At 39.0% G+C, this 13,086-nt stretch overlaps 1 protein-coding gene across 15 annotated transcripts in view; it reads left to right on the forward strand.

Moving 5' to 3' along the window:
- CDC42BPA (CDC42 binding protein kinase alpha) overlaps window positions 1-13,086 on the forward strand; it is a 338,602-nt gene that overhangs the window by 203,620 nt on the left and 121,896 nt on the right. For all 15 annotated transcript variants that reach the window (XM_047703785.1, XM_047703770.1, XM_047703777.1 and 12 more), the window contains exon 12: window positions 11,229-11,362. In XM_047703785.1, coding sequence (XP_047559741.1) covers window positions 11,229-11,362 — 134 coding nt within the window. The remainder of the gene's footprint in view (window positions 1-11,228; window positions 11,363-13,086) is intronic.

Genomic DNA, 13,086 nt, shown 5'->3' on the forward strand with positions numbered 1-13,086 from the left:
AAGCTTTTGATCTTGATAAAATCCCAATAGTTCATTTTTGCCCTTGCTTCCCTTGCCTTTGGCGATGTTCCTAGGAAGATGTTGCTGCGGCTGAGGTCAAAGAGGTTGTTGCCTGTGTTCTCCTCGAGGATTTTGATGGATTCCTTTCTCACATTGAGATCCTTCATCCATTTTGAGTCTATTTTCGTGTGTGGTGTAAGGAAATGATCCAATTTCATTTTTCTGCATGTGGCTGTCCAATTTTCCCAACACCATTTATTGAAGAGGCTGTCTTTTTTCCATTGGACATTCTTTCCTGCTTTGTCGAAGATTAGTTGACCATAGAATTGAGGGTCTATTTCTGGGCTCTCTATTGTGTTCCATTGATCTATGTGTCTGTTTTTGTGCCAGTATCATGCTGTCTTGATGATGACAGCTTTGTAATAGAGCTTGAAGTCCGGAATTGTGATGCCACCAACTTTGGCTTTCTTTTTCAATATTCCTTTGGCTATTCGAGGTCTTTTCTGGTTCCATATAAATTTTAGGATTATTTGTTCCATTTCTTTGAAAAAAATGGATGGTACTTTGATAGGAATTGCGTTAAATGTGTAGATTGCTTTAGGTAGCATAGACATTTTCACAATATTTATTCTTCCAATCCAGGAGCATGGAACATTTTTCCATTTCTTTGTGTCTTCCTCAATTTCTTTCATGAGTGCTTTATAGTTTTCTGTGTATAGATTCTTAGTCTCTTTGGTTAGGTTTATTCCTAGGTATCTTATAGTTTTGGGTGCAATTGTAAATGGGATGGACTCCTTAATTTCTCTTTCTTCTGTCTTATTGTTGGTGTAGAGAAATGCAACTGATTTCTGTGCATTGATTTTATATCCTGACACTTTACTGAATTCCTGTACAAGTTCTAGCAGTTTTGGAGTGGAGTCTTTTGGGTTTTCCACATAGAGTATCATATCATCTGCGAAGAGTGATAGTTTGACTTCTTCTTTGCCGATTTGGATGCCTTTAATTTCCTTTTGTTGTCTGATTGCTGAAGCTAGGACTTCTAGTACTATGTTGAATAGCAGTGGTGATAACGGACATCCCTGCCGTGTTCCTGACCTTAGCGGAAAAGCTTTCAGTTTTTCTCCATTGAGAATGATATTTGCGGTGGGTTTTTCATAGATGGCTTTGATAATATTGAGGTATGTGCCTTCTATCCCTACACTTTGAAGAGTTTTGATCAGGAAGGGATGCTGTACTTTGTCAAATGCTTTTTCAGCATCTATGGAGAGTATCATATGGTTCTTATTCTTTCTTTTATTAATGTGTTGTATCACATTGATTGATTTGCGGATGTTGAACCAGCCTTGCAGCCCTGGAATAAATCCCACTTGGTCGTGGAGAATAATCCTTTTAATGTACTGTTGAATCCTATTGGCTAGTATTTTGGCGAGAATTTTTGCATCTGTGTTCATCAAGGATATTGGTCTGTAGTTCTCTTTTTTGATGGGATCCTTGTCTGGTTTTCGGATCAAGGTGATGCTGGCCTCATAAAATGAGTTTGGAAGTTTTCCTTCCATTTCTATTTTTTGGAACAGTTTCAGGAGAATAGGAATTAGTTCTTCTTTAAATGTTTGGTAGAATTCCCCCGGGAAGCCATCTGGCCCTGGGCTTTTGTTTGTTTGGGGATTTTTGATGACTGTTTCAATCTCCTTACTGCTTATGGGTCTGTTGAGGCTTTTCCATTTCTTCCTGGTTCAGTTGTGGTAGTTTATATGTCTCTAGGAATGCATCCATTTCTTCCAGATTGTCAAATTTGTTGGCGTAGAGTTGCTCATAGTATGTTCTTATAATTGTCTGTATTTCTTTGGTGTTTGTTGTGATCTCTCCTCTTTCATTCATGATTTTATTTATTTGGGTCCTCTCTCTTTTCTTTTTGATAAGTCTGGCCAGGGGTTTATCAATCTTATTAATTCTTTCAAAGAACCAGCTCCTAGTTTCGTTGATTTGTTCTATTGTTTTTTTGGTTTCTATTTCATTGATTTCTGCTCTGATCTTTATGATTTCTCTTCTCCTACTGGGTTTAGGGTTTCTTTCTTGTTCTTTCTCCAGCTCCTTTAGGTGTAGGGTTAGGTTGTGTACCTGAGACCTTTCTTGAGAAAGGCTTGTACCACTATATATTTTCCTCTCAGGACTGCCTTTGTTGTGTCCCACAGATTTTTAACCATTGTGTTTTCATTATCATTTGTTTCCATGAATTTTTTCAATTCTTCTTTAATTTCTTGGTTGACCCATTCATTCTTTAGAAGGATGCTGTTTAGTCTCCATGTATTTGGGTTCTTTCCAAATTTCCTCTTGTGATTGAGTTCTAGCTTCAGAGCATTGTGGTCTGAAAATATGCAGGGAATGATTCCAATCTTTTGATAATGGTTGAGACCTGATTTAGGACCAAGAATGTGATCTATTCTGGAGAATGTTCCATGTGCACTAGAGAAGAATGTGTATTCTGTTGCTTTGGGATGAAAAGTTCTGAATATATCTGTGATGTCCATCTGGTCCAGTGTGTCATTTAAGGCCTTTATTTCCTTGTTGATCTTTTGCTTGAATGATCTGTCCATTTCAGTGAGGGGAGTGTTAAAGTCCCCTACTATTATTGTATTATTGTCAATATGTTTCTTTGATTTTGTTATTAATTGGTTTATATAGTTGGCTACTCCCATGTTAGGGGCATAGATATTTAAAATTGTTAGATCTTCTTGTTGGATAGTTCCTTTGAGTATGATATAGTGTCCTTCCTCATCTCTTATTGTAGTCTTTGGCTTAAAATCTAATTGATCTGATATAAGGATTGCCACTCGTGCTTTCTTCTGATGTCCATTAGCATGGTAAATTCTTTTCCACCCCCTCACTTTAAATCTGGAGGTGTCTTCAGGTTTAAGATGAGTTTCTTGTAGGCAACATATAGATGGGTTTTGTTTTTTTATCCATTCTGATACCCTGTGTCTTTTGATTGGGGCATTTAGCCCATTAACATTCAGGGTAAGTATTGAGAGATATGAATTTAGTGCCATTGTATTGCCTGTAAGGTGACTGTTATTGTATATTGTCTCTGTTCCTTTCTGATCTACTTCTTTTAGGGTCTCTCTTTGCTTAGAGGACCCCTTTCAATATTTCCTATAGAGCTGGTTTGGTGTTTGCAAATTCTTTTAGTTTTTGTTTGTCCTGGAAGCTTTTAATCTCTCCTTCTATTTTCAATGATAGCCTAGCTGGATATAGTATTCTTGGCTGCATGTTTTTCTCGTTTAGTACTCTGAATATATCATGCCAGCTCTTTCTGGCCTGCCAGGTCTCTGTGGATAAGTCTGCTGCCAATCTAATATTTTTACCATTGTACGTTACAGACTTCTTTTCCCGGGCTGCTTTCAGGATCTTCTCTTTGTAACTAAGACTTGTAAATTTTACTATTAGGTGACGGGGTGTGGACCTATTCTTATTGATCTTGAGGGGGGTTCTCTGAACCTCCTGGATTTTGATGCTTGTTCCCTTTGCCATATTGGGGAAATTCTCTCCGATAATTCTCTCCAATACACCTTCTGCTCCCCTGTTTCCTCTTCTTCTGGAATCCCAATTATTCTAATGTTGTTTCGTCTTATGGTGTCACTTATCTCTCGAATTCTTCCCTCGTGGTTCAGTAGCTGTTTGTCCCTCTTTTGCTCAGCTTCTTTATTCTCTGTCATTTGGTCTTCTATATCGCTAATTCTTTCTTCTGCCTCATTTATCCTAGCAGTGAGAGCCTCCATTTTTGATTGCACCTCATTAATAGCTTTTTTGATTTCAACTTGGTTAGATTTTAGTTCTTTTATTTCTCCAGAAAGGGCTTTTATATCTCCCGAGAGGGTTTCTCTAATATCTTCCATGCCTTTTTCGAGCCCGGCTTGAACCTTGAGAATCGTCATTCTGAACTCTGGATCTGACATATTACCAATGTCTGTATTGATTAGGTCCCTAGCCTTTGGTACTGCCTCTTGTTCTTTTTTTTGTGGTGAATTTTTCCACCTTGTCCTTTTGTCCAGATGAGAGTATATGAAGGAGCAAGTAAAATACTAAAAGGGTGGCAACAACCCCAGGAAAATATACTTTAGCCAAATCAGAAGAGATCCCAAATCGTGGGGGGGGAAGAAAGGGGATAAAAAGACGTTCAGAAAGAAAGAAAAAAAAATTAAAAAAAGAAAACCAATAAAGAAAAAGTATAAAAAGGAAAATATATATATATATATTAGATAAACTAGTTAAAAAGTGTTAAAAAAAGAAAAGGGTAAAAGTTAAAAAAAATTAGCAGAAGAAGAAAAAAAAATTGAAAAAAAAAAATTAAATTAACTGCAAGGCTAAAGAATCATGGGGAGAAAGCCATGAGTTCCGTGCTTTGCTTTCTCCTCCTCTGGAATTCCGCCGCTCTCCTTGGTATTGAAACTGCACTCCTTGGTAGGTGAACTTGGTCCTGGCTGGGTTTCCCGTAGATCTTCTGGGGGAGGGGCCTGTTGTAGTGATTCTCAAGCGTCTTTGCCCCAGGCGGAGTTGCACCGCCCTTACCCGGGGCGGCGCTGAGTAATCCGCTCGGGTTTGCTTTCGGGAGCTTTTGTTCCCTGAGCGCTTTCCGTAGAGTCCGGAGGGCGGGAATGAAGATTGCAGCCTCCCGGTCCTCCTCCCCACTCCTCAGTGCGCCCCCAGAGAACAGCGCCCAATGACTCCCGCCACCCTGGCCTCCGGCCGCGCTCCGAGCTGACCGAGCCTGTGACCGTTTCAAGGTAACCCTGAGATGAGAGTCACTCCTCGGCTCTGTCTCTGTAGCCGGCTTCCCCGTTCTAATACCTGTGAGCTCTGCGACACTCAGACACCCCCGACCCTTCTGTGACCCTGCGGGACCTGAGGCCACGCTGACCCTGCGTGGGCTTCACCCCGGTTAAGCCTCTGGATCATGTCCCTCAGCAGAACAGACTTTTAAAAGTCCCGATTTTGTGCTCCGTTGCTCTGCCGCTCGCCGGGAGCCGGCCCCTCCCCCCGCGGTCTATCTTCCCGTTGCTTTGGATTCACTTCTCCGCCAGTCCTACCTTGCAGAAAGTGGTTGATTTTCTGTTTCTAGAGTTGCTGTTCTTCTTCTCTTCGATCTCCCGTTGGATTTGTAGGTGTTTGTAATCTTTAGATAAGCTATCTAGCTGATCTCCCGCTACCTGAAGTAGTCTCAGCCTGCTACTTCTCCGCCATCTTGACTCCTCCCCCCTGCATGTAACAATTTTTAAATGTACAGATCAGTGGCATTAAACACATTCACATGCTGTGCAACCATCACCTGCTGTGCAACCATCACCTGCCATCTCCACGGCCTGTCCTCTTCGTGAACAGAAACTCTCCACCCATCAAATGCCAGCTCCCCATTCCTCCCATCCCCACCCCTGGCAAGCCCCTGTTCTCCTTTCTGTTTCTCTGAATTTGACTGGGACCTCATTTACGTGCAGTCAAACAATATCTGTCGTTTTGTGACTAACTTATGTCACTTAGCATAGGGTCTTCAAGGTTTATACATGTCATAGCTGATGTTAGAATGTCCTTCCTTGGAAAAAAGACAGTCTGTTCAACAAATGGTGTTGGGAAAATTGGACAGCCGCATGCAGAAGAATGAAACTGGACCATTCCTTACACCACACACAAAAATAGACTCAAAATTGATGAAAGACCTCAATGTGAGACAAGAATCTGTCAAAATCCTTGGGAAGAACGCAGGCAGCAACCTCTTCTCAGTTGCAGCAACTTCTTCCCAGAAACATCGCCAAAGGCAAAGGAAGCAAGGGCAAAACTCAACTATTGGGACTTCATCAAGATAAAAAGCTTTTGCACAACAAAGGAAACAGTCAACAAAACCAAAAGACAACTGACCGAACAGGAGAAGATATTCGCAAATGACATATCAGATAAAGGTTAGTATCCAAAATCTATAAAGAACTTACCAAACTCAACACCCAAAGAACAAATAATCCAATCAAGAAGTGGGCAGAAGACATGAAGAGACATATCTGCAAAGAAAGACATCCAAATGGCCAACAAACACATGAAGAAGTGTTCCACATCACTCGGCATCAGGGAAATACAAATCAAAACCACAGTGAGAGACCACCTCACACCAGTCAGAATGGCTAAAATTAACCAGTCAGGAAATGACAGGTATTGGCGAGGATGCAGAGAAAGGAGAACCCTCCTTCACTGTTGGCGGGAATGCAAGCTGGTTGCGGCCACTCTGGAAAACAGTGTGGAGGTTCCTCAAAAAGTTGAAAATAGAGCTACCCTACGACCCAGCAATTGCACTACTGGGTATTTACCTCAAAGATACAAATGTAGTGTATCTGAGGGGGTACGTGCACTCCAATGTTATAGCAGCAGTGTCCACAATAGCCAAACTGTGGAAAGAGCCTTGAAGTCCAACAACAGATGAATGGATAAAGAAGCTGTGAAACACACACACACACACACACAAATGGAATATTATGCAGCCATCAAAAGAAATGAAATCTTGCCATTTGCAATGATGCAGCTGGAACTAGAGGGTATTATGCTAAGCGAAATAAGTCAATCAGAGAAAGACAATTATCATATGATCGCTCTGATATGAGGAATTTGAGAGGCAGGGCAGGGGGCCATGGGGGAAAGGGTGGGAAAAAATGAAACAAGATGGGCCAGGGAGGGAGACAAACCATAAGAGACTCTTTATCTCAGGAAAGAAACTGAGGGTTGTTGGGGAGTGGAGGGGAATAGACACTGGGGAGGGTATGTACAATGGTGAGTACTGTGAATTGTGTAAGACTGATGGTTCACAGATCTGTACCCCTGAAGCAAAGAATACATTATATGTTAAAAAAGATTGTCCTTCCTTAATACAGCATCCTACTGTGTATATGTAAACACTCCGTGTTGTTTATTCATTCATCTGTTGGCCAGTGCTGGGGTGGCTTTCTCCTTTTGTTTGTTGTAAATAATGCTGCTTTGCTCATGAGGTTACATGTCTTTATTCATGTCCCTGCTTTCTCTTCTTTTGGGCACATAGCAGGAAGTGGGATTCCTGAATTTATATGGAAATTCTGTGTTTAACATTTTTAGGAATTGCCACCCCAGTTTTCTACAGAGGTCGTACTATTTACATTCCCAACATTCATTCATTCTTAATTCAGTCTGTGAACATTTTTATGGTCTTGCTACTCTATACCAAAAATTATAGTAGGTACCAGAGGCATAGTGGTCAGGCGGAGGGTAATTATCATCTGTGTCTCATTCATAATTACACCCATGCTGCTTTAAACATTTGACATAAGAGCTAGAGATAAAGCATAGTCTCCCTAGGGACTTGCCTGATGAGTGGCCCTGACTATACTTGTGGCTGTTTAAAACAAAACAAAACAAAACAAACTGTCCAAATCACCTTGTAAAAGATGTTCCTCTAGCTACTTTTTAAGCCAGATCTTTGTGTGAACAGTAAGCATCATCAGTGTCTATCTTTTCTTTCCCTATGGCAATGTTTTATAATATATTTAAACTCCTAGAAAAGTTAATAAGTTTGTAATTACTTAAAATTTCTTTTTAAAATCTGCTTTTCTCATCATGCTCCAAGCTCCCAACAGGGCAAGACAGAGTTTCCTTGTGTCAGCTAACAGACACTCAATACATACTTGTTGACCATCTGCAGATAAAAATAGAAATTCATCCTCTCATTAATGTTTTTCCATGAGAAAAGAAAGGAATGGTTTCTTACTTCCTACATAGAAAAGTTATTGTAACCTATAATGTGCTTTGTATCCCCCTTTCTTTTGTTGCCTCGAGATGGGTAATTTGTTCCTCCATGCTCTGTCTCTTCAGCACCAAACTCTCTCTCACTCTCTCCCTTTCTCTAACTCTATCCCACACACACTACATCATGTAAGTAAAGGATGAAAGATAGTGAATGGTGGGGGGGCGGAAATAGGGGAACCTGTTTTGCCCCATCATGGTTCAAAGTCAGATCTCTAAACATCTCAGAAGTTTTGCATTATTTTAGGAGTAAGAATGTAAGGAAGAAGCTGTGGATCAGGGCTAGGTGCTTTGATGGTTCTACACACCCCCCCCTCAGCTCCCTGCATCGCCTTCGCCCCTTGCAGTTTGCCTGGGCTCCACTCTGAGTGATTCCCCGAGCTCCCATTTAACATGTCACACAATGTGCATTTCATTTTCTTCTTCGTTTATGTTTTGAAGGGTGTTACTCTTGTCTTCCTGACTTGGTCATCTCCTCGAGACAGAGACAGAGACTCTATTCTCTTATATGCCACACAGTGCAAAGAAAACTTACTTACTGTGTGTTAATCCCTTATTAAATCCTCATTGCTAACAGATGAATCTGGCAGTTGTACTAGCAGCAGTAAGCTTAGAACCATTTAGTTGGGATGAGCTAACCCCCTTTGCTAGTACTGCTTCTTCTATTTATTCACTAAAACTGGTTTTTAATTACTTCATCTAAATGCTATGGCTAATCATGGTGCATGAGATATTTTTTGGTAGTTTTGGAGGATTTCTTTCTTTTTTTTTTTTTTTTTAAGATTTTTGTTTGTTTGTTTATTTGACAGAGCACAAGCAGGGGGAGTGGGAAAGGGAGAAGCAGGCTCCCCGCTGAGCAGGGAGCCCCATGTGGGGCTCGACCCCAGGATCTGGGAATCACGACCTGAGCCAAAGGCAGATACTTAACCAACTGAACCACCCAGGTGCCCTCTCTTTGAGGATTTCTTTCAAAATTTTAATCCAATTCACTATTTGTTGTAGTAATGTAAACTTCCTGCAACTTAGCCATTTTAGAGTGGTTGGCCAAAATTCAGTGCATTCTGGATTTTTCTAGATTTGGGTTTTTTATCTTTGGGGAATGCAAAATTCTGTGTATATCAAATGCAAGTGTAATACTTCTCTGCATATGGTAAGATTTTATAAATAATTGAGTTTGTCTTCTCCATTCGGTCTACGTGAAACATGAAAATGTGACATAAAATTCATATATATACCTAACAACCCCGCTGCAAAGCGGCCAAAGCAAAATGGCTGGGATAGAACTGGAATATAACCCACACTGAAGGAAGACAAGAACCAGCCTTGAAAGCTGTCAAAGCTATCCCGCAGAATCATTTTGCCATAAATATTATGTGATGCAGACATTTTATGAAACACTGATTTCCTTTTTGTTTCTAACGAAAAGCAGTTGAGATTAGCGAATGACTCAGGAATTTGCAAAAAATTTTAACATGCTAGGGAAAAGCTCTTCAGAGTGCAAGAAAGGAAGTGGATATTCTCAGAAGGGATTACAAAACAGGCCATATGACTACTTCATCCTGACATGCCTTAACCATAAAATGGGATTGATGTTAGCCATGTTCACATACTCAATTTTGACACCAAATAATTAGAAATAACAAATTATTGAATTCTAAAAAAAAAGTTAAAAACTTGAAGTAACAGAAAAATAGCACTTAAAAATGTTTCAAAGAAATTAGTACAAACAAAATTTCCCACATGAAATGTTAAAATTTGAGAAAATGATAAAATACAATTTTCTGAATATGACTACATACCCTGTGATCTTTAAGATTAAACATCCTATGATCTTTTAGTGAAACATTTGTTTAGACTATTCAAATTATACTACTAGACAAAATGAAAACTGGTTAAATGCAACTTCGCAGATACTTTTGAAAATTGGTAAAAAATGATCGTATCCATTAATGTATCTAGACTTTCAAAATACCTAAGATAAACAAGCTCTTTAATAAATCTATGAGCTTAGGGCACTAAATATCAGTAAATTATTTTGTTTAAGCAATCTAGCACCATTTAGTATATGTTACATTAGTGCATTGTAGTGACTTTTTGACCATGAGCCTTACCTATACACGTGAAATGGTCTTTTCAAAAGGACTGGTATATTTGAAACACTACTTCATTTATTGAAAGCATTCAACTCAGTGTGCAGTATTTTATGCACCTGTTCCCACACTTGAATTTGCAAGACCTGGGGATCTTGTTCAAATACAGATCTGATTCATTAAGTCTGGGTAGGGCCCAGGATTCTGCATTTCTGACAAGCTTCCAGAGGATGCTAATGCTCCTTGCCTGGAAATAACATGCAGAGTAACTGGGTTGTAAAGAATAGAAAATACCAGGTTCAGAAGTCCACAATGAATGTGTTTATATTTTTCTGTTTTTATGGGCTTCAGTTCTTTAACTTGCTAATTTACTTTTGATGCCAGGAATATTTTATATCAATTTATTAACATTTAAGCATGTATCAAAATTAGTGATTTTTATTTTGCTTCCTAATAGCTCTTCTGAAGTGATAATGTTAAGTATTGTTTGATAACCTTATTTTTCCAGTTGGAGAGGCTGATGCAGGAGTTCTGAGCTGTCATCTTTTTTTTTTTTTTAAAGATTTTATTTATTTATTTGACAGAGAGAGATCACAAGTAGGCAGAGAGGCAGGCAGAGAGAGAGGAGGAAGCAGGCTCCCTGCCGAGCAGAAAGCCCGATGTGGGACTCGATCCCAGGACCCTGAGATCATGACCTGAGCCGAAGGCAGAGGCTTATTAACCCACTGAGCCAGCCACTCAGGCGCCCCTCTCGTCTTTCTTCTGATACTGACCTCAGGCTAGATACTCAGTTCCCTAGGCCTTAGTTTCCTCTTCTAGATCAGAGGTTTTCAAACACTTGCTTTCAGAAATCAGAGTATGTGCTTCAAATGACCACTAGTGAAACAGGGCTGTGGGTCTGCACCCATTACAAGCACAGCCCTGTTATGATAATTTGACGAGTATCGGCACACGAATGCTAATAACCATCCATAGAAGAACACTGTTTTGTCAGTTTGGTTGGCTTTGTCATTTTTATTAATTTTAAGCTTTTAATTGGTTCTAAAGGTACTTTGTTGGACGTCTGGTCGTCTTTTTCTAATAGAAATGTAAGGCACTTTTGAACGCAGGTTTCGCGCATCTCCACACTGGCATTAGTTTGCACTGTCTTTACAGTGAACTCGCTAAGCATCTAATTGTTCAGAGTCATAGTCGTAGTGGTATGCGGTGTCCGTAAGCCAAAACCAAATACAGAGTACTTTATTTTTAAATAAAATTGGTTGTGTTGAAACCTTGGTTTCAAACATTTGTTTTTATACAAATAGTAAAATAACCACTGTCTTCTCTTTTTAGAATCAAGTCACTTAGAACAACAGCTTGAGGAGGCCAACTCTGTGAGGAGAGAGCTAGATGATGCTTTTCGACAAATCAAGGCTTATGAAAAACAAATCAAAACACTACAACAAGAAAGGGAAGAATTAAACAAGGTAAAAATATGTGGGTAGATTGTTAAAGCTGCTTTTGAATTCTTAACCTTGTTTAATTTGTATACTGAAAGCTTTCCTAGTAAATTACAGTAACGTAGAGTATATTTTGTCTGTAAAATATTGGTTTAAAGATTTAGGAATTATTTTGGTGTATTTCATTTGATTAGTAGCTAGTAACGAGGTAACTTTCATATTCTCAAGATTTTAAAGTTGAGAATCATTTGTTCTTTTGAGAAGTTAATAATCAAAGGACTTAATTAAAAGTAAATGTTGGGCACCTGGTGGCTTAGTTGGTTGGGCAACTGCCTTCGGCTACCGTCATGATCCTGGAGTCCCTGGATCGAGTCTCACATTGGGCTCCCTGCTCAGCGGGGAGTCTGCTTCTCACTCTGACCCTCTCCCTTCTCATGCGCTCTCTCTCTCTCTCTCAATCTCTCTCTCTCTCTTGAATAAATAAATCTTAAAAAAAAAATAAATGTTATTGAAAAATATTAAAAAGGAATAAGTAAATAGTAAGCCATAGTTAGTATTTATGGAAAAATTTAAAATATAGGCATATTTTCATTGTGATTTGCTGATATGAACATTTTAAAAAGATTAAAGTAAAAAATTTTTAGTGTTTTAATTATCTTTTAAAATGTCAGTTTAGGGGCGCCTGGGTGGCTCAGTGGGTTAAGCCGCTGCCTTCGGCTCAGGTCATGATCTCAGGGTCCTGGGATCGAGTCCCGCATCGGGCTCTCTGCTCAGCAGGGAGCCTGTTTCCCTTCCTCTCTCTCTGCCTGCCTCTCTACCTACTTGTGATCTCTGTCTGTCAAATAAATAAATAAAATCTTTAAAAAATAAATAAAAAATAAATAAAATGTCAGTTTATCTTTCAAAGCATGGATGAACAAGCTAAATTTATTTTCATAAGAACTTTATGTAACACTCAAACAGTATTGTGAACATCAATAAAATTTATTAATGGCAGAGACACTCTAACACATTCAGTAGGGTTCAAATAATTTTCAAGCACCAGAGAATACCTGAACCACTCAGTGTATATATTTTGCCTTTCATTAACAAATAAAATAATGTTGGAATTAATACTAGCCAACACAATAAAGAAATGAGTGGTTTTTGGTGTAGTATAAATTGTATTCAATGATATATAATTGATGATATAATGAATTTCTTTTGGGGGAAGATTTTAAAGTCTTGCTGTTAGTAAAGAAGTGGAGGCAATTAAAAGTAAAACCGGGGTACCTGGGTGGCTCAGTGGGTTAAAGCCTCTGCCTTCGGCTTGGGTTGTGGTCCCGGGGTCCTGGGATCGAGCCCCGCATCGGGCTTTCTGCTCAGGGGGGAGCCTGCTTCCCCCTCTCTCTCTACCGGCCTCTCTGCCTACTTGTGATCTCTGTCAAATAAATAAAATCTTTTTTAAAAATAAATAAATAAATAAATAAAACAAATACCTTTTGCTGAGGAAGCTAATAAAAAGCTAATAAAAAAGACTAACAGAAAAAGCTATAAAGATTAATTTGAATTGATTAGTATATTTTTACTTTTTTTAACATATGTATTATTTATTATTACTTTTTTCTTAATGCAGTTACAAGCAGTGTGGTATACAAGTTCCACTTAAATTCATGGCCAATCTAATAATATTTTGAATTTATAATATGTTCTATTTGTTTTAATAATATTATAGTAATATTAAAATGGTAATCACTGTACTGAATTTTATG

This window comes from Lutra lutra, chromosome 15 (genome assembly GCF_902655055.1).
Source record: "Lutra lutra chromosome 15, mLutLut1.2, whole genome shotgun sequence".
Classification (NCBI taxonomy): Eukaryota; Metazoa; Chordata; class Mammalia; order Carnivora; family Mustelidae; genus Lutra; species Lutra lutra.